Raw genomic sequence first — 19800 nt, 5'->3', positions numbered from 1 at the left:
ATTTGTAAATCAAAAAACTAATTAAGGGTTTGATATCCAGAATACATACCATAATTCCTACAACTAAACGACAAAAATAACAACAACCCAAATTTTTTAAATGGGCAAAGGACTTGAATAGATATTGCTCCAAAGAAAATATACAAATGGCTAATAAACACATGAAAAGATGTCCACATCATTAGTCATCAGGAATACACAAATCGAAACCACAATGAGATAGCACTACTCCTACTAGGTCGATATTAAAAAAACGTGTTGGTGAGGATGCAGAAAAGTTGAATCCCTTGGGCATTTGCTGGTGGGAACATAAATTGATGCAGCCACCGCGCAAAATAGTTTGTGGCTCCTAAAAAAGTTAAATGTTGAATTACCATATGACCTAGCAATTCCACTCCTATATACCCAAAAGAATTGAAAACAGGGACTCAAACAAATAGTAATTGGATGCCAATGTTCATTATAGAATTATTCATAATAGGCAAAAGATGGAAACAATCCAAGTGTCCATCAACAGATGACTAGATAAATAAAATGCGGTATATCATACAATGTAATATTATTCAGTAATAAGTAGGAACAAAGTACTGATATGTGCTATAACATGTACATGAACCTTAAAAATATTATGCTAAGTGAAAGAAGCCAGACACAAAAGTCCATATACTGTATGATTCCATTCTTATGATATATCCAGAATATGCAAATTCATTGAGATGGAAATTAGATTAGTGATTCCAGGGGATAAGAGAGGGGAGAATTGGGATATGTGGGGCTTCTTTTTGGGGTAATGGATATATTCTGGAATTAAATAGAGATAACGGATGCACAAAACCCATTTAATTGTACATTTTAAAAGAATGAACTTTGTGGTATGTGAATTCTATCTGAATCAAACTGTTATTTAAAACTTTTTTCCATGCTAGACATAGGCCGTCATCATTCCCCTCTTGCCATGAAATAATAATGACGCATACTCAACCACTTATTTAAAACTTAACCTTTTTATTATTACAAAAGAGCTTCATTCCATTGCAGGTTATTTAGAGAGACATTGGAAATCACTGCTTTATAGCAAATTTTCATTTGGACAGATACATCAACAAACACTGAGCCTCTAAAAGGACTGGAGCTCAATTTCCTTGCATTGAGAGTACATGCAAGAAAATGAATTCCACAAACTGTTACAGGGCAGATAAAAATTGAAACACATTAGTTATTTTATTTTAAAATCACCTATTTACCAAATCAAGAACAAAATCCTATACAAGTACTGTAGTAAAGGGTAAGTTGTGCATGGTAAGGTCATATTTTTTAAATGAATATTAAGAAATTCAAGAAATATCTTTAATTTCAGGGTCAGTTTCATTACTCTTCCCTTTTTTATAATCTGGATTTGATGAGACATATTTGAATATATAGAAAGACGCATTTTCACACAATACACAGGAGAAATAATATTTTTATTTAAGCATTGAGAATTCATGACTAGGAACAGCAAACCTGAGCTCTGATCCCAGATCTAGTAGCTGTGCCTTTGGGCAAGGCAGTTATTCCCCTCCATCTTCATATTCCTTATTTGCAGAATAGAAATTTCTAAGACTGCATGTTGTAATCTTTACTCATGTTTGGTGGAAGGCAGAATGACACTGCAAGTCAAATTATGGAGCAAGGACTATCAACTGACTATTGGATAAGTTTTAGAGAATCTTAAGGTTCTCTCTTCAAAATGTCCACTACCAGTATCTTAACAAGTATTTAAAAGTTTAAAGATCAATGGAAAATAAGAATGTATTTTCTTTGTCTCTCTTTTATTTCATTTTTTAAAAATTTCTTCTGAAAGTTTTTTATCAGGGCAAAACTTCTGACTGCCAGCTTCCTTCTGTCCTAATAAAGAATGGTTGAGTCAATTCTAGTATCTTAAGGAACTTCTCTATTGACCCACTGTGGATCCACTTACAATTTCTCATTGTACTATTTGCTAAGCAGCAAAATTCTCTCTCTAAATATCAGAGCTTCCAAATTAACATCTGGTGGACTGAAAATTAAACTTCGCAAACTTCACAAAGTTAAAATTTCATAATTTTTTTTTGTCTGTATACTTCCTATCATGTTATTACCACAGATTTCTAAAAATGTAAATCATCCAGGTAAAGATACTTGCAGGCTTTGAAAAAATCATATTCCATCACTGGGATAACTTTAATCATCCCTTTGGTAAAAATTTTGGTAATATTATTGCTTTTCTGAAGTTGGCCCCTCATTTAAAATTATGTAAAAAGTATTATAAGTCAGAGCATGGAAATGTGGCTTTCTTGAGCATATAAAAAGCGAGTTATTTTTATTAAGAAAACAGCAAACACATATAATTGGTAAAATCATTTAAGAAAAGCTATAATCTCCCTTTTAAAAAGGAAGTACTAAAATGGCAATACCAACATCAAAGCATTTTTTTCCCATTATGTGTCCACTCTGGGTTCAATATTTTAATTGAAGTTACTGTAAATCCAATCAGAAGGAATCAAGCTAATTCCATTTGAAAGCTGGTGTGGGGGGTGTTAAACCTTATCATTCTTAATAGGAATTGGTGGTGGTGGTGGTGGTGGTGGTGGTGGTGGTGGTGGGGAGCTAATATAATCCACTTCTATTAAAACACATCCTCAGGAGAGTTTAGCAAAACTCTCTTAAAATGAAATCAGCACTACTTTTCTTTTAAATACTGAGTCAATAAACATCAGAATACACCATTATTAGCAGAATCAGCCACGTATTTGTAAAATTATACCTCTCATATACTATGCCAACCTTCAAAGTGGCACAACTACCCTGAACTGTCCAGTCTCACAAAGTAACTTATTTTTCTAGGCTCTTAAAAATAGTACTAGTTCAAAATCACATGATACCACTTACATGTGGGCTATAAACCTAAAAGCAGCAAGTGAACAGGACAAACAGAGACTCAGGGACAGAACAATGGACTAGTGGTTACCAGAGGGTAGGGGGTGGGGGAGAGGGAGAAGGTAGATGGGGTAAAGGAGGTCAAATTTAGGGGTTAAGGGTAGGGTGAAGTGGGTAAAGGGGATCAGATATATGGTAGCTGAAGGAAACTAGATTTTGGGTGGTAATCACACAATAGAATATATAAATGTCAAATTATAATGTACACTTGAAAATTATATAATTGTATTAACCAATGTTACCCCAATAAACTTAATTAAAAAATAAATTAAAAATAAAAAAATTAATATCTGAAGTTAAAAAAAAAAGTACTAGTTCAAATTATCATATTGATTTAAGATCTCTTTCTCTCCAGAAACAGATACCCCTAAGGTTCAAGGCAAAAGTGTGAATTCTTAAAAGTACCAAGTTAAATAATGGCCAAGCTTCTTAAGTTTGTTCTCAAGTGACTTAAATGGTTCTCTTGCAATGTGATTGGACTCAGTTTTATAAAACGTATCATTTATTGGCCACTTACTTACAATTATAATAACAGAATTATAAAAATAAGGGCACTGTGTTTCTCAACATCCATTCCTTCTTTTGTTTTTTTTAGTTACCTATTTTTACAGATAAGACAAGTAAGGATCAGAATGATTAAGTGATTTGTCTAAAGTCATAAAATCACCAGCAATAGAGAAGAAATTAATGTTTGACCCTCCTGCCTTTTTCTCATCCTTTCTGTTTTCCATCGCAGCTGCCAGCAACTCAATAAAAAAAAAATACAGCAGCACTAAGTATATTTACCATATATTGGAACTTGTCAATGTTATAATTTCTTTATGAAAAAGAAAACAGGATCTCAAGCACACTGTAATTCTATTTTGACACAATTACTGTTTTCTTTAACTATAAGAAAAGTATGCATTCTCATCTTCTATTTCAAACTAACGGATGATTTGTTCTGCTCCAAGTACTTTTTCAGAGTAGAACATATGGTACCAAATGTTCAGCCAGCCTTGCCTAGCATAAAGTCACTCATTAAAAGATTCTGCTTCCTCCTTCATCCATCACAACTTGCCAGTTAGGCCACCACCACTGGCTATTGACCTCTAAAGGTGACCACCTACCTGTATCAACAATCAAAACTTTTACTAGCATAAATAGCTGACCAAATAGAAGCGCACACAAAGAATGATATCTTAGGGAAGATAAAAACTATAAACTTCCTGTTCACTACTACTAAGTAATCTAAAACAAACATTTCAATAATAACCACTCAAAATTTTGTCTGCAAGCTTCTACGTGCTAATTAACATACTATAGTATAATTATTTTCCCTTTATTCACCCTTTGATGCCCTCTCAAGATGCTACAATCTTTACATCATTATCTACAGGAAGTTAAACTGCTTCTGTAAGTGTATGGTACCACTGAATTAGCTGAAAAGATTTCTGTTAACCATTCGCCTAATGAACCACCTACTACACAGCAAATGTTATTCTCTGGGCTCTTAATGTCATAATACAGTTTTCTCTCCATGCAGAGCATTACAAAAGATGTTCTTTAACATTTACCACCCATGGAGATTTCTCACATCTTTTCAACTATGGTGTCCATCACACAGAGAAAATAAAAGACTGTATAAACAGGGTTAAATGAAATTTGCATTTATTCTTTGACTAGATAGCCCCTCCCCGCCGCAAAAGATCTAAAATATTGGAATTCAAATAAATGGACCTACAGGACAGTGAACTTTTAATAGTTTTTAATATACCCTGTGCATGAAAGACAAACAATGACCCAAACACATTTTTTTAATCCAGCTTCCTTGACAATCTTAAAATAGTAAGTAGCTTTCTAATCAATACATTTAGCATTGTTAACACCAGAAAAATAAGGTAGAATATCAAGCATAAGACAGAAACAGTTAAAATAACTAATGGCTCCAGATGACTTGGAAAGAAATTTTCTACTACTTTCAGAAACATCAGTAGTTCTCAACCAGGGGTGATTATGCCTCCAAAACATGTTTTTTTGGTTGTCATAACTGGGCGGGGGTACTGTTGGCATCTAGTATGTAGAGGCTGCTACACATCCAACACTGCACAAGACAGCCTCCACAACAAAGAATTATCCATCTCCAAACATCAATTGCACCAAAGCTGAAAAACCCTGAGAAATGTAATGCACAACAAGAAATATCTTTTTCTTTCTTTCTTTTTCCTTCGTCATCATCATCATCATCATCATCAATTACTATTATTATTTCTGATAAATGGTGGAATGGAAGAACCATTCTGAGTAGTACTAAAAAGACTACAAAGCAATAAAAAGGCCATTTTGGAGGATTATTCCAAAAGAATACAATTTTCTTTAAAGAAAGTGCATATAAGGCATCATTTAAAAAAATAGTAATAACTGTCACACTGTTCTAAACAGGATTTACTGTAGTTTCACAAAGTAAATTTTTAAAAGACAATTTCTTTTCCATCAAACCAAAGAACTAAATCTAGTGAGGATACAAGTTTGAAAGTAGAACCCTGAACAAAGATTGCACTCTCCAACAGTCACTGGATTAATCTAGCCACTATAAATGCTGCTTATAAAATAAATACAGATATATCAACACAAGGAAAGGGCAAACTCTTCAGAAATTGAAAAAACAAACATTTTAAATCATGCCTTCTGCTCAGTCTATAAGAATTTGACTTTTAAAGCTCATCAAAAGCAGTTTCTGAGAACCAGAGGTTAAAAAAAAAAAACAAGGAATGTAAAAGTCAGGAAAGTATTTGTCAGATTAGTGTCAGAGACCTTTGTGAGGATGACGCCTTTATCCTCTGCAATACGTATCCCTACAGCGGTTCACTTAGCTTCAGAATTACAGCCGCTAAAGGTAATTTGGTACATTTTTACCTTTTTTTGCACATCATCATTGTCAACTGTTGACTGTAAGCTTGCTCTGGGCAGGTTACCATGTTAGAGCAGCTGCCAATATTGCTTCAGTGATTACGACTGTATCTTCTCTTACTTACCAAGATTTAAATAATGGGTTTTAAAAAATGCTTCAATAAAGAGTCTGAACACTGTAAACTATCTAAAGTATTAAAACAGTGCACTGACGATGCAAACTTAATTTGGGGTACAATTTTTAGGATTTCTCATAAAACACTCAAGAATCATAGTTGTTTTAAAATTCAAGTATGATACTCAACGAAATGCCTGACTCGACATTACTGATTATTTATTAAGTAAATAGTAACTGCCAGTTTAAAAGATGAAAGTAATCATTCCTAACTGAGTGACCCTGCCTATGACAGATAAATGTCATCTCTCAAAACTGTAGTCGAGAATACTAGGGTTTTCAAAAAAATAACCTCACATGCATTTATTTATTAATTGAAATCCTCTTTCAACCTAAAACCCTGCTTAAAAGATTTGTTTTTTGCTATTCTTTTAAATTGCTCTGGACTTCATCAATAGGCCCAGCTGTTAAATTCAGGAGCAATGGCAACAAATCCCTGGGCAAACAAATGCTATGAGTGAGACCCTTTCTCTAGAATAATCAGAGATAGTTAATGAACAAGAGACATACCAAATGCCCTTTCAAAATTCCATTAAGAAGCTGGACAGAAGCAAAATAAACAAACACACACACACACACATACACACACGATTATATATAATATAATATATATATATAATATAATCGTGTGTGTGTTTGTATATATAATCTTGAAGCAAATTATAATTCTACCCCTCAGTGAATCCTTGTTTTTTTAAAAAATAAAAAATACAACAACTTTGAAAAAACAGTGAGATAGTATTACACATTTCTGAAAATGAGAAACGATCCTAATTAGGGCAAAGTGAGAAAAACTGGTCCCATCACCCAGTGATTATCAGGTACCTAATAAATCTTTTAAGTAGACAGACTCTAAGAATCTTCAGGTGTTATTGTAAATACAACTGTAGAACTATATGCGCTTTTACTTCCTTGAGTCAGCTCAGGCAATTTTAAGATGGTCAATTTTTTCAATTTTTAATTTAAACATATATTTTTGAGCCATACCCCCTTCTCTTTAAAGATGATTTTTTTCTTGGATCTCAAGATGCATCATCTGAACCTTACCTACAGGCAGATTGATATAAATATCTCAGTTTTGTCTTATTTTTCCAAAATAAAATGACTTCTACTTTTTGTGTTAGCACTCCTGAATTAGGGCAGGTAACTTAACAGCTTGATTTGAAGTGAAAATGCACAGAGGTAAAAGATGCTATCCTTTACAGGGTGTACAAATCTCAACAAAATGTATAATGTACAAGATCTTGGTTCCAGGATCATTAGTAAAACCCAAAATCTAGGCTAATAGTCTCATAGTTCTTATCTTTTTCTTTTCAATAGACCACCTACTCTCTTTCTTAACATGACTCTTTAAATATTTTCAATATATTTTAACTTTTCATCTTAAGATCAACTTTAGGCTATAATTTATGTATTACTCTTTAAGATAGAAACCACACTCACAAGACAGTCTTTCATTAACTCATATACACACATACAAAAAACCCTCAAGTTTAATCTCAATTTAAACTGAAGTAATAAAAATTTTATTCATGGAGAAAAAAATCAATATCCTTTTAAAGGAAACGACTATTGCTATGTAAAGTTATAGAAATGGACCCCTCCTCCACCCCAACAACTTCATGGATGCCAAAACTAACCTCAAAATTTTGGCGAAAAAAAAATTCCATCATAAAGTTACAATAATTCCTATGGTCTTCCAGCTACAAATGCTCACTTAAAAAATTATTTTTCACCCAAGTGAACAGTCCTGAAAAACTTAAGAAATATAAGCCAGCTTTATGTTCTCTTTCCTTCTATCCTATGACTTCAATTTCCACCTTTTAAGGAAAAGAAATAAACAACTAGCTTCCTGTTCAATCACTAGCTTACAGCCAGTCCTTTACACATCACAGAACACAACTCCCCTCCTCCTTTACTTCTCTCAAATGTCTCTTATCTTAATTTAAACTTGTTGAAATATGAGACCGTTTTTACCACACTAATGCTTTCCTATGAAATTTATCTTACTTATTTCAACATTAAGAATGCAAGAAATGTCAAGATGTCCATAGATTACTTCTTACTCCTAAGACATTTAAATTATTTACATAGTGAAGACTTAGCGTCCATAAAAGTGAAAATTTGATTTGCCAAAAGCGTAAAATACTAAAATTTATAGGAAACAGTTTAATCTGCTATTCTTACTATTGTATACAACTAGAAAAAGGGCCTCCCACATCACTCCCCTTTCTATTCTAATTACATGAAAATGTAAAACAGCTAAAATAGTTATCAATAAAAAAGATTACCTTTTCTAAAAAAAACCCTAAATATTACTTTAACCCTATACTTTCCTTTAAAAATGGGATGCCTTAGAAAAACTAAGTTGGACAAATTCTTTTGTGCTTGGATGAACAACAGGAAAGCAAAGCCTCCAGGCCTTTGGGGAGGAACCTTGTCCCCTAAGCAGGCTCTGATGTGCTTGGGAGATAAGGCTCCATGGTGACACTTAAGGAAAGGCCTGTTCACATTTGAATTTCTGCATTCCTCAAGAACAATTCATGGCAATAACTAACTTTGCAGAAGAGCTACATGAAAGCTTTGGCCAATGAATGAGGGTCATCTGCTCTTTATCACAAGGGTAAACCTCATCCTGGCCAGTTTCTAACCTTTTAACCTTGTGAATTCCTAATTTACACATGAATAATGGAATTCTTGCCTAGAGTGCAACTTTCAGCTTCTAGTTCCTAAGTTTAGAAACCAAGACTTGATCGCTTGTGTGTTAAAAATCTAAAACTTGCACAGATTAAAGTTTTAGATTTCCAGGTGCTGTATTATTACACTTCTGAACCAAAAGATATGCTTGCTGACAACATCTTTGACCAGAAAGTAAAAAGAACATACTTGCACCCTGCTGCTATCAATAACTAGGAGAGAACCAGCTTAAGACAAAAAAAAAAAAAAAAAAAAAACCACCACACAACAGAATGTCCACTTAATGCCTATTCATCTTCCTGTTTAATATGTATTACATCTTTACCCTGAACACAGCATAAAGTCATTTAAGCCTGTATCATTGGACACTGCTTCTTAGATATCAGAACTAACTTTATGAATTCAGACTCTGAGAAATCTCATACTTCTAAAGAAAAATCTAAACATTTATTTTAAATCTATAACACTGAATGCAATTGCTTAGCAAAATACCTCCTCAGAGCTAAAAAAAAAAAAAAAAAAGTGTACATATGAAAAGTGTGGTCCCTATGACTACAGTGGATATTTAATAGCAAAGCAATGTTCTACATAGTTTCACTGGAAAGCTTTTTATACTTAAAATATGAAAACTACTTCATTACAAGAGTCTTCAAAATGATTCACATATAATTAAATATTTATTGTTAATTTTTATAAAGACACAAAAATGTACAGACAATACTAACATTTATTTCACTGTTACTAACATTTGTTACACTGTTCAGACTATTTATTAAATCTGAAAGCTTTGTATGCTTTCAAAGTAGTTCTGCATGCCCTAGAATCCTGTCAGGCTTCCAAGGAGGTCCTGGAAATAACGTGTGGTCATGACAAATGCTTCATCTTTTCAAAGCCCATCATCCCCTCCACCTTTCCATCTTGCCCCTCCCCTCTCCAACAAGGTAATATCAATTACAGTTCCTGGGTATAAAAACCCAAGATTCCTCAAACCCCAAGAAGTGAAATAATTACAATTCACCAAAACAATTCTACATTAGACAAAAATTAAGTAAAGAGAACATAAGTATAAAAAGCAGTACTGCACAGAAAAACACTACTCAACAAGAATAAAAATGACTGTTGGCCAATGACTACAGCAAGAAAAAAAAAAGTTTAGCAGAAATTCTCTCAGGTTTATGCTATTCTTGGGGGGAAGAGAGTTAAAATTGAAAACTTGCCTATTTTTCTGACATTTATATATATTTATATATACATAAATCTTTGTTTATAATTTATTTTCTATAATTAATCATTACTGTAAATATAAAATAAATTGCTAATATGAGGGTGACATAAATATGGCCATGGATTATTACAATAAAGTCACCTAGGAAACTCCTGCCAATTGCTTCCTGAATTTCAACTGTGTAGACTTTAAAGAAACTATTTCCTAAAGATTCACCTTTATCTCAAGAGCTCCCTCTTCCTAGTCTTTATCTTGTAAATGACAGATTTGTAGATATAGTACAAAATCGATCTTTTTGTGGATCAACAAAAGCATGTAGCTAGGATGCCTGCAAAACTATTTCTAAGATAGTTTTGTGTTTTGATTTAAAAATTTAAATGGTCTGTGGTAATGTTGAGTGCTGCACTGTGAGTTTGATCACCTAAAGAAGTGGAAAGCCTCAGTGGGGACAAAGAGTTCCCTATCTCCCCTAGGCCCATCGTTACACTCAACAGCCATCAAGTCTACCATCAAGCAATGGATCACGTGGACAAATGGTTGATCGGATCGGGGATGTTAATACAAAAGAAATCGTTAGACAGCAAACTTTAAGACAAATGGAAAAAAGTGGGCAGATCTGGTTTAAGTCCATTAGGCATAATATGGAAATGGCCTTAATCTCTTTCTCTCCCAGCAGGAAAAGACTAGGAACACTTCAAAGGCTTGAGAGTTACTGACCAATGCCCTCTCTTACAATTAAAAGCAACATGGGTGATCTTAAAAGAATCAGAGAAATGGAAGGTTGGGCTATAAGAAAGATTTAGCACTCAAGGGCCATCTACAAAGCAGAAAGATACACTGTGGTTTTAAATTTTTAATTACTAATTTACAAAAGATGAAATTTTAGAACAACTATTGGTGTGTTGGCCAAACTTTTATACTTAACTCTTCTCATAGTGTGAAACAATTAAATTTATATAAAGCCACCTCTACAGGTTTTGGTGTTCTAAACCTAATTTCACTTTTGTTCTCAATCACTCATTCAATTTATTTTTCTCAGATTTTTCTGCATACTTTAGTTAGCATCTAATATCTGCAGGAAAATTCTTAATGTTTGTGTGATTTCTTAGGGCTAGTTATAAATGAAGCAAAAAGCCATCAGAATGTAGCAACGAAAAATGTCAGATAATCAAGAACTTAAATAAACACTTACTTGATAAGGTAAGATGAGCTTTTTGACTAAGAATGGCTCCGTATTTGTTCATTGCCAAACACTGATAAAATCCTTCATCAGACTGTTCCCCTCGCTTGCCTTCCATCTCACTGATGTATAAAGAGCCGTTAGACAGAACCTGGATCCGTTTATTTTCAGACACTTTTGCTCCATTTTTCAACCATGTGACCTTAATGGGAACTTCTCCATGAGCCTGGCAATCTAACACAACTGGCTCCTTTCTTGTGACAGTTACATCCTGTGGTTCTTTTATAAAAAACAGTTCACTAAAGCAACACACTCCTATAAGGAAAAAGGAGAAAAGGCATATCCAGAATTATAGGTATAAATACATTTCTTAACATATAATTGTAAAACATATTCAGGGTGTAATAAAATAAGTTTAACAAACCATATTAGTTAATTCACAAACATCTTAATAGACCAATCTAAGTTTCTGCGAACCTTTCTAACAAACCAGAGAAATCACCTTTGTACAACATCTACACTAAAAGCATAGGGAAGATGTCAATAATTTCTATGCCTTGTAAGAATTCTGTTCTCAAGTTTCTTGCTAGTTTCAAAATCATCAGAACTCATGAGCACAAGCTGTTTGCTACTTTTACAAGCTTGTCAAAAAAGATCTTGAACAGAGTAAGTCGTAAAAGTCTAATTTTACAAGAAATCATTAGCAAAATTCCAAGTCTGTGAACAAGCAAGTTTATTTCCTTGTCCCTTGAAGTGTTTTTGGAACCCTTGGCACCTACTCCTTTGGGAAGCGCATTTATCTTTTGTGACAAATTACAAGTTTGCATTTTTATATCTGCCTTTTTATAGCAAGGACTGTCTCCTCTCTTTGAAAGAGACCCATTTACTTAATTTCTGCAGAGTCAGGTAGGTATTTAAAGGACAAAGAGTTGACTTTGAAAAGTTGGTAACTCTTGCTGCTTGTACTCGGTGGGTGATCGGATTAGGAAACTTTTATTTCATTTTTTTAGAGCTGCCAACCGTTGGAAAAAATGCGTGACTAATTGGTCCTTACTGTCTAATAGGGAGAGGAGATTGCTTAATCAACCAGTACACACTTTTATCAGAGCAGAGGAAGGGCTTTATCCTAAGCATACACATCGCCCCCGGTCTCCCCCAGGATAAAGCATCCGTTGACCACCTAATACCCTGTGTCACCTCCTGCATTTAGCGCAAAGGCCAGCCAAAGTCTTGCATATTGATTGGGGCCCAGTGGAGTGTTAGGGATTTGGAGGAAAACATTTCATCTTTCTTCTGACTGTTTTGAATCCATGATTACAAATCCCCGGTCTCTGTCTCTCATCAAGGCAGGTCCCCCATAACCTCACACGGTAGTCACGCTCCCACGCCCGGGCTGACGACTTCTAATGTATGCCCAGGGCGACGCGAGCGACCCTAACAGCCTCGCACTGGGAGGACAACTCCGGAAGGCGCCCATTGTGTTTCCGAGTCACATCTGACTTTGATCCTTTTCTCATGCTAACAGAAAACTAACTCCTCCAGAAAAAAAGAAATCCCAGGGTTTGTAACCTGTAAATAAATAAACCCATTCCCCTGAACACCCTCTCCACCACCAACAACCACATCCTCTTCACATTTTTTATCTCTTTGAGGATAAACCAACACGGATGAAAAGCAAAATTAGTTCATCCAAGTTTGCGCAAGGCTAACCTGGAGTTGAGAGGAATCTTCAGATTCGTACACGCCTCAGGCCCTGCCCCAAAATACCTGGCTGCGAGAAATAAATCCTATTTAGATGCCTTCCTTCTCAGCTTCGGGTACCTTTCTCCCTCCTCTCCCGGGCACGAATCGGCCACGCAACTTCCAACTCTCTTCTCTCCAATTCCACCCCTCCTGTCTCCTCCTTGCTCCAAGAAAGTTGGGGGGCGGGGACCAGGGGTGCCGACCTGGGCGCTGAGTTCACCTACCCTCTCCCCCGCCCTCGAACGTGGGGGAACCCCAACTGCAAACCCGGGAAGCCGCGCAGAATCGCCGCGCCCCCTGCGTGGTGAGGCTGCCACTAAGGAAACAATATAAATAAAGCCACGTGCGGCCGCAGCAGCCCCGGCGGGCGGGCAGCGTGGAGCAGTAGCTGGCCACAGAGGCCAGGACGCGGCCGGAGGGCGGACAATGGCGCGGGGAGAAAAGGGCGAGAGTGGACAGCAGGCGCCCGGGCCCTGCATCCTGCGGCCGGGGGAGCGCAGCGGAGAGAGGCAGACTCTGGGAGAGGTGCCCACAGTCCTGCCCGTGCTCCTGCAGCGCCGGCGGGCCACTCGTGCCTCCAGCAGCCGCTCCCGACTAGCTGCAAGGAGGGGACAGTGACCGGTGGTCAGCGCCACCGAGGAGGACCCCAGCCCCCCCCACACACAACACGCACCCCCTGCGTTTCCTCTCTCCCCAGCCCACTCGCGCCGCTCAAGCCCCACAAACGCAGAAGAAAGCGCGCCCACCTGGAACGGAGCCGAGGAGCAGCAGGAGCAGGAGCAGGAGCAGGAGCGCGCGGAGCAGCAGCAGCATCCCTGGCGGCCGCGGCCGGGCGAGGGGTCGCAGAGAAGGCGCCATTCAGCGGGGCTGCGCGGGCATGCTCCCCGGCCGCCCAGCAGCCGCTGTCCGCCTGCCGTCCCCCGCCTCCGCAGCCTCCAGCGCCGCGGCTGGACACGCACCGCCTGGGCTTCCCGCTCGGGCACCCGCGTGGCGTGGCGTGGCGCGGGGCGGCCGGCCCTGGACTCTGAGGTTGCGGCGAGGCCGGCGCACGGACACCCGCTCCAAGGAGGCGGGGGGCCCCGAGAGTCCGGCCTGGGGGCGGAGTGAGGCGGTGGCTGGAGGAGGCGGGGGCGGCGGAGTGGACAGCACCGCTGCTGCCGGCCTGGGGACTACTTTCTACATCTGGCCCCTGGTCTGGGGACCGCGAGGTCGGCGCGGCCGGCGGAGGGAGACGCTGGGAGGGGGCCCGGTGGCGGCCGGGTCGCGGCCCCCGGGGTGGCGGAGGACGGGCCCCCGCCGGACAATGCACCTGGGGGTCAAGCCCCGGCTGAGGGTCTCTGGCCCGCGTCCCCGCCCCCTCTGCTTCCCCGCCACCGTCGAGGACAGAGCCACAAAGGCCGAGCCTCCCGGCCCAGCCTGCCCCCGGGGCCCCTCTCCCGCCGGCTTGTTTAGGATTCGGGCAAGGAGGAGGCGGGGTGGGGAGGGATGGTGTTGAGAGACGTGGAAAGGCCGGAGACTTCTCCCCTGATGGCCCCTGCCCATCCCCCTCCTTCCCTCACACGCTGAGGCCCTGTGGAGGGAACAGTATTTCCCACTTCAGAGATTTATCAGCGGGACTGGAGTGATCAGCCCCACATTTGGGGACAGCTCGTATCCTCCCTGCCTCCATCAGATGCAGCACTGGCCTAAAAGCATCTCCGGAAGAGTGCCTTGAAATGAACAATTACCTTTTGGGGAGACGGTTTATTATCTCTTCTCAAGTTAGTGAAGTTCCATAAGTCGTGAGAACTTTGCACACAAAAGGCCCTGTCTTAAGAGTTGAGGGGGACATTAGGAGATTTCTAGATAATCTGAGCTTGCTCTGGGGGACTGGGCTTTGATAGACTACCTGGTTAGAAGTCGAAGTGACTAGGAAAGACACAAATGTGAATTTGTTCACATCGCTTAAAATTAAGGATAACAAGAGGAGTTAAAAGGTACATTAAAAAATGTAATCAGATGGCTAAAGATGTGTTGATCATAGAGAGCTTTACATGTGGATTAGCATTTGCTAATCCCAAACTAAATCTATGGCACATGATGAGGGCATAGGCTAAAATCTAACCTTAATGAAAAGTGCTGACAGAGCTCTAGCTTTCGTCACTAAGACATCAACACATTGTCTTTGGCATGTTTCAAAAAAACTTATGGAAAAAAAGGGGATGGGGAAATCAACAATTTTAGAACATCTGCGGAGAGGGCAGCGCTACCCTCCCTAAAAGCTTGCTGTAATAAAGATCGGCCTACTTAACAATTTCCATTTAATTTCGTGTAAGACAGTGAAACCCTTGGCTACATTACCTCCAAAACCTTAACATTTACATGAATTTGAACTATTTCAGAGCATCAGAATAAATGTTTGTGGAAAGGGAAAATATTTAGAAGTAATAAAATGAAACGTTTACAAGGATGTTTTAAATATCCGATAAATCACATTTACACAAAATGATATTCCTATGTGCCCCTAAACTAGATTTTTTTTTATCGTATGACATTCTACCTCTTGACTCCCCCTTCTCCAGCTTCTTTTCAATCGACTCTAAGAGCTAATATTTCCTTGATAAGAATTGCTAATAAGATGCTCTTAATGCTCTCTTTCTTGAATAAATAGAAGAATAAAAGCGGGGGGGGGGGGAAAGAAGCGAAAAAGCAAGGGAAGGACTTTTTTTCACTGCCACTTTGCCTTTTCTTTAACATTTCAATTAATCACAGGAGACTTTGATTCTTATAAAATGGCTTTGGACCTTGAATTGCAGTGAAGAACATGGCATTGCATCTAATATAAAATAATATACATAATATATGTCATACATGTATAATGTCATGTGATTAAAAAACCCTATCGAACGTTTCTGCTATATTCTGTCCCACTTGAGCAGCAATAAACTTACTCTGATAATATAATTATACCATATATAATTTGCAGTATACCCAAGGTCACTAATTAGTAAGTGTTAACTGGGAAACAATCTATATCTTCTGATATGTGTTTTGCTTTTTGTACTATGTGATCCTTTCTGTTCTTAATTTAAACTTGCCTTTTTTCTTTTTCTTTTTTTCCTTTCTTTCCTTTTTTTTTTTTTTAATACCTATTCCTGTTGGCTTCAGAAGTAATAACCTACTTTAAATAACACAGTGCATGTCTTCTGAGACAGTTACACTTTCTTACATGTGTAATACTTGTGTGATGTGATGTACTAGGCTGCGTAAGCTACTTCACAGTGTGTTGCCCCACAGCTTTCAGCACAATACCTTGCATATAGTGAGGTAACCACTGCAATGGTTAAGAGCATGGGTTTTGATGTATGACTGACCAATTTCAGTGTTACATAGACAAATTATTTATACTCTCAAAAGTCATCTATTTAATGGAAGTAAGTAATATCAATGGCTTCTGTGTTATAAAGCATGGAAAGTACCTAGTGCATAGCTTTATAAATAGTTGCCATTATTTAGTAAGTAAATATTCCCAATAATGACAAATCTTTGTTCTTTTGGAGTGGGCTTAATTTTGAAATATTCGAGTTTTTAAGAGTCAAGTCATTAATAGGTTTGGTGATTACGATGGTGGCAACTCTAATGACTTCTTTGATAATTCCTAAACTGGTCCTGAAAGGTAGAAGTGCCTAGGTGTTTAACCTCCTAAAGCTACCTCCTTGAAGAATGAATCTCATTGAGATAAAGAACTACCAAAGCCCTGTTTTGCTTTCATATTCTAAACAAGGACAATTATTTTCAGCCTGAAAAAAATTGAGCCTCTAGCACTGAAATCTGAGGGTAGATTTTTAAAGAAAGGAAGCAGTTTTCTTTAAATAAATTCAAGTCTCTGGCCCGACTTTGGGAGGAAAGAAATCACATCACTTTACCCATCAATTATGGAGCTGTACCAAATGATCAAATCCTCTGGCCTCAAGATCTGGTTCGATGGAATCACAGGACCATTGGTATATGTTTACAAATTATAGAGAATGATAAAACAGCAAAAGTTTAGTTGTTTAATTTTTCATTCAAAAAAATTTATTGAGATCCTACTATGTTGGTTAGACAGCCAGGCCCTGAATGAGGAACACATGCTATGATCTTCACGTGATTTCAGAAATCACTCACTGATGAGCTTAATATTTGCCATCAGAAACAGTCTGAAGTGGGTGGTAACTCTTCATGAGATTGTAAAATGGTGCAGCTGCTATTGGAAACCATATCGAAGGCCCTCAAAAAAATAAAAATAGAACTATAATATGCTCCAGTAATCACACTTCCAGGTACATGACCAAAAGAATTGAAAATCGGATCTTGAAGAGATATTTGCACATCCACGTTGATTGCAACATTATTGACAATAGCCAAGATGTGGAAGCAACCTAAATTTCCATCAACAGCTGAATGGGTAAGAAAATGTGATTATATATGTGTGTGTGTGTATACACATGTACATGATATATACATACACATATATATGATGGAATATTATTCAGACCTCCAAAAGAAAGAAGTCTCGTCATATGCTGCAACTTGGATGAAACTTGAGGACATTATGCTAAGTGAAATAAGCCAATCACAAAAAGACAATGCATGATTCCACTGATATGAGGTATCTAAAGTAATCAAACTTATAGAAACAGAAAGTAGAATGGTAGTTGCCCAGGGACTGAAGGGAGGAAGAAACGAGGAGTTGTGGTTCAATGGGTATGGAGCCTCAGTTATGCAAGATGAAAAAATTTTAGAGATCTGTTGTACAATAACGTGGATATAATTCATAATACATACTGTATGCTTAAAATTGTTAAGAGTAAATTTACATTATGTATTTTTTACTACAATAAATAAAAAGCAGGTTGTAGATTCATAGGAAAGGTAGTGATGACAATGATGGGGCAGAAGCCTATGTTTGCTAAGAATACCATAGATCAGGGTAGGTCAAGGAAAATGGAAAAACAAAACATTTTGATTTCAATACATTCGACCACCCACATCTCATGATATTCTTATGAGGAAATGTTGATTGGATGTTAAAAGGATTATGCAAAATAATATTTGATTGCAGCATCTACTCACTCCCACTCCGGGGCTCCATGTTGCCAAGTTTCTCTCTGAAATCTTTTCAAAATCTGTTCTCCACTCAGTTTTTCTTGCCATTGCCCATGTTCCAGTTCTCAGTACTTCTCACCTGAGCCATGGTATTAAAATGGACCCTCAATATACTTCCCAAAAATCTTCCAGCCTTTCCATGCTCCAATTCATTCTTATTGTTACTACCGGGTTAATTTGCCTGTGATCAAGTTTTTTTTCTGATCAAAAAATTTTCACTGCCCCCTCAATTGCCTGTAAAATGTTGAAGTGTTCATTAAACAACAAACTCCTTCATCTGAACGGCTCCCTAATCTGGCCCCAATCTACCATTTCAAATTTATAGTCAATCTTTTCCTGTGCATATTCAACATGCAGGCCAAGGTAAACAATCCAGTGATTTCCCAGCAGCACTTGAATTGTCCTAACTTTGAGCTCTCCCCTAAGCCTAGAATACTTTCCTTAGCCTTCACCCCAATACTGTAATTGAGACCCTTCAAATTTTACCTATATTTTCAGAGGCAGCACAGATGTTATTTTGTCTGAAACCTTACAGAATTTTTGTAGCACATAACTTATGCGTATTTTATCACTAGCATTTTAAGGGCACAAATCATATCCGACTCATCTGTGTGATCCTCACAATGAGAAGGACACGACCTTTCAATTAAGAGAGACTGAATATATATTTGTTGGCTGACAACATAATGAATTAATACTGAAATGCTGATTAAATAGATGGAAAACAATTGGGAGAAAGTTCTCTGCTAGAGCAGTGCAAAGTCCTGTACTTGGAGGAGATCTTGTCTCTTCTACATTTATTGTCACCGGTTTGAATTAAAATACAGAGGACATATTTAACTGAATTTGCTTGTAACACAATGCATAACTAATAGGTTGCATAATAGAAAGTGAATTTTTTCCACCTCTGGTAGTTGTCTAGGATGGTACATACTAAGAAGAAAGGTCCTGGGGACTCTTCAAGTGAGGATTTGTTACTAGTACACAATTTTCAAGAGAAAAGAAGAGAGTCAAGAAACAGGAGCCAGAAGTAACTCGGCAGGCACCAGAATGGAAGGGATCATTCTGGGGCAGGAAAAGGGAAGTGATCAAGGGTTTGTAGCAGAAGAGAGCACAGGACTTTTAGAACTGAGGCCAAGCACTGGGTGTCCCTTTGGATATATGCCAGCAATGGGAAGAGTCTTATAGGAACTGCTGAGCACTGGCACATTCCCTCATTCAACAAACTACTGAGTATCCAGTGTACTGTATCCAGTATTCCAGGCACTGACGGATATTGCAGATACAGTTATAAGAAAATTATGTAGATACTGAATATTGCAATAAGGTCTGCAATGTGCAGGATAATTTGAAAACAGAGCTTAAGGATCAATTTATACTCCTACAGTGGGGTAAAATGGGAAGGAAGCATGTTACCAAGAATGAAGGGTCTAAGATTTTACCCTGTTTACAGGCTAACAGGTCAACCTGCCACCATTTTATGGATACTGGTAGAGGACATGAAACTCCTGTGACAGAGATGAAGGACAGTTTATCATTCATGGCAATAGCAGTAGCCAGAATACCAGCAATTTTTCATCAGTTCTTTAAGCCTCAAATCCCACAGGGCAGCACAAAGAGGGCCAGATGTCAACTGCACGTACAGTGGGTTGCATTACAGGAGAGGAACCCTAAGCTTAAGGAACCCCAGTCTTTTATGATGGGCAGTTAGCATGCCTACTCTTTGCTCCAGAGGGAAACACTATATCTCCTCTGGCTATTTACTATACAAACACCCTTAAAGAGATAGTCCAGAACAGAATACAG

The 19800-nt window shown here is 38.0% G+C and overlaps 1 protein-coding gene across 5 annotated transcripts in view; it reads right to left on the bottom strand.

Annotated features, from left to right (window-relative positions):
* The window catches only part of PRTG (protogenin), a 120206-nt gene extending 104838 nt beyond the window's left edge, over positions 1-15368 (bottom strand). For 2 of the 5 annotated variants that reach the window (XM_023532564.1, XM_023532565.1), the window contains exons 1-2: positions 13614-15368; positions 11137-11439 (exon numbers count right to left, since the gene is read on the bottom strand). In XM_023532564.1, coding sequence (XP_023388332.1) covers positions 11137-11439; positions 13614-13725 — 415 coding nt within the window. In that variant the 5' untranslated portion in view covers positions 13726-15368. Of the gene's footprint in view, positions 1-11136; positions 11440-12891; positions 13593-13613 lie in introns of those variants that run through there. The other 3 variants (XM_023532566.1, XM_011363448.2, XM_023532567.1) reach the window with 3 other exon arrangements.
* Positions 15369-19800: the final 4432 nt, after the last annotated feature.

The sequence above is a fragment of the Pteropus vampyrus genome, unplaced genomic scaffold (genome assembly GCF_000151845.1).
Source record: "Pteropus vampyrus isolate Shadow unplaced genomic scaffold, Pvam_2.0 Scaffold85, whole genome shotgun sequence".
In the NCBI taxonomy this organism is placed as follows: Eukaryota; Metazoa; Chordata; class Mammalia; order Chiroptera; family Pteropodidae; genus Pteropus; species Pteropus vampyrus.
This window is presented reverse-complemented; position numbering and strand designations above follow the sequence as displayed.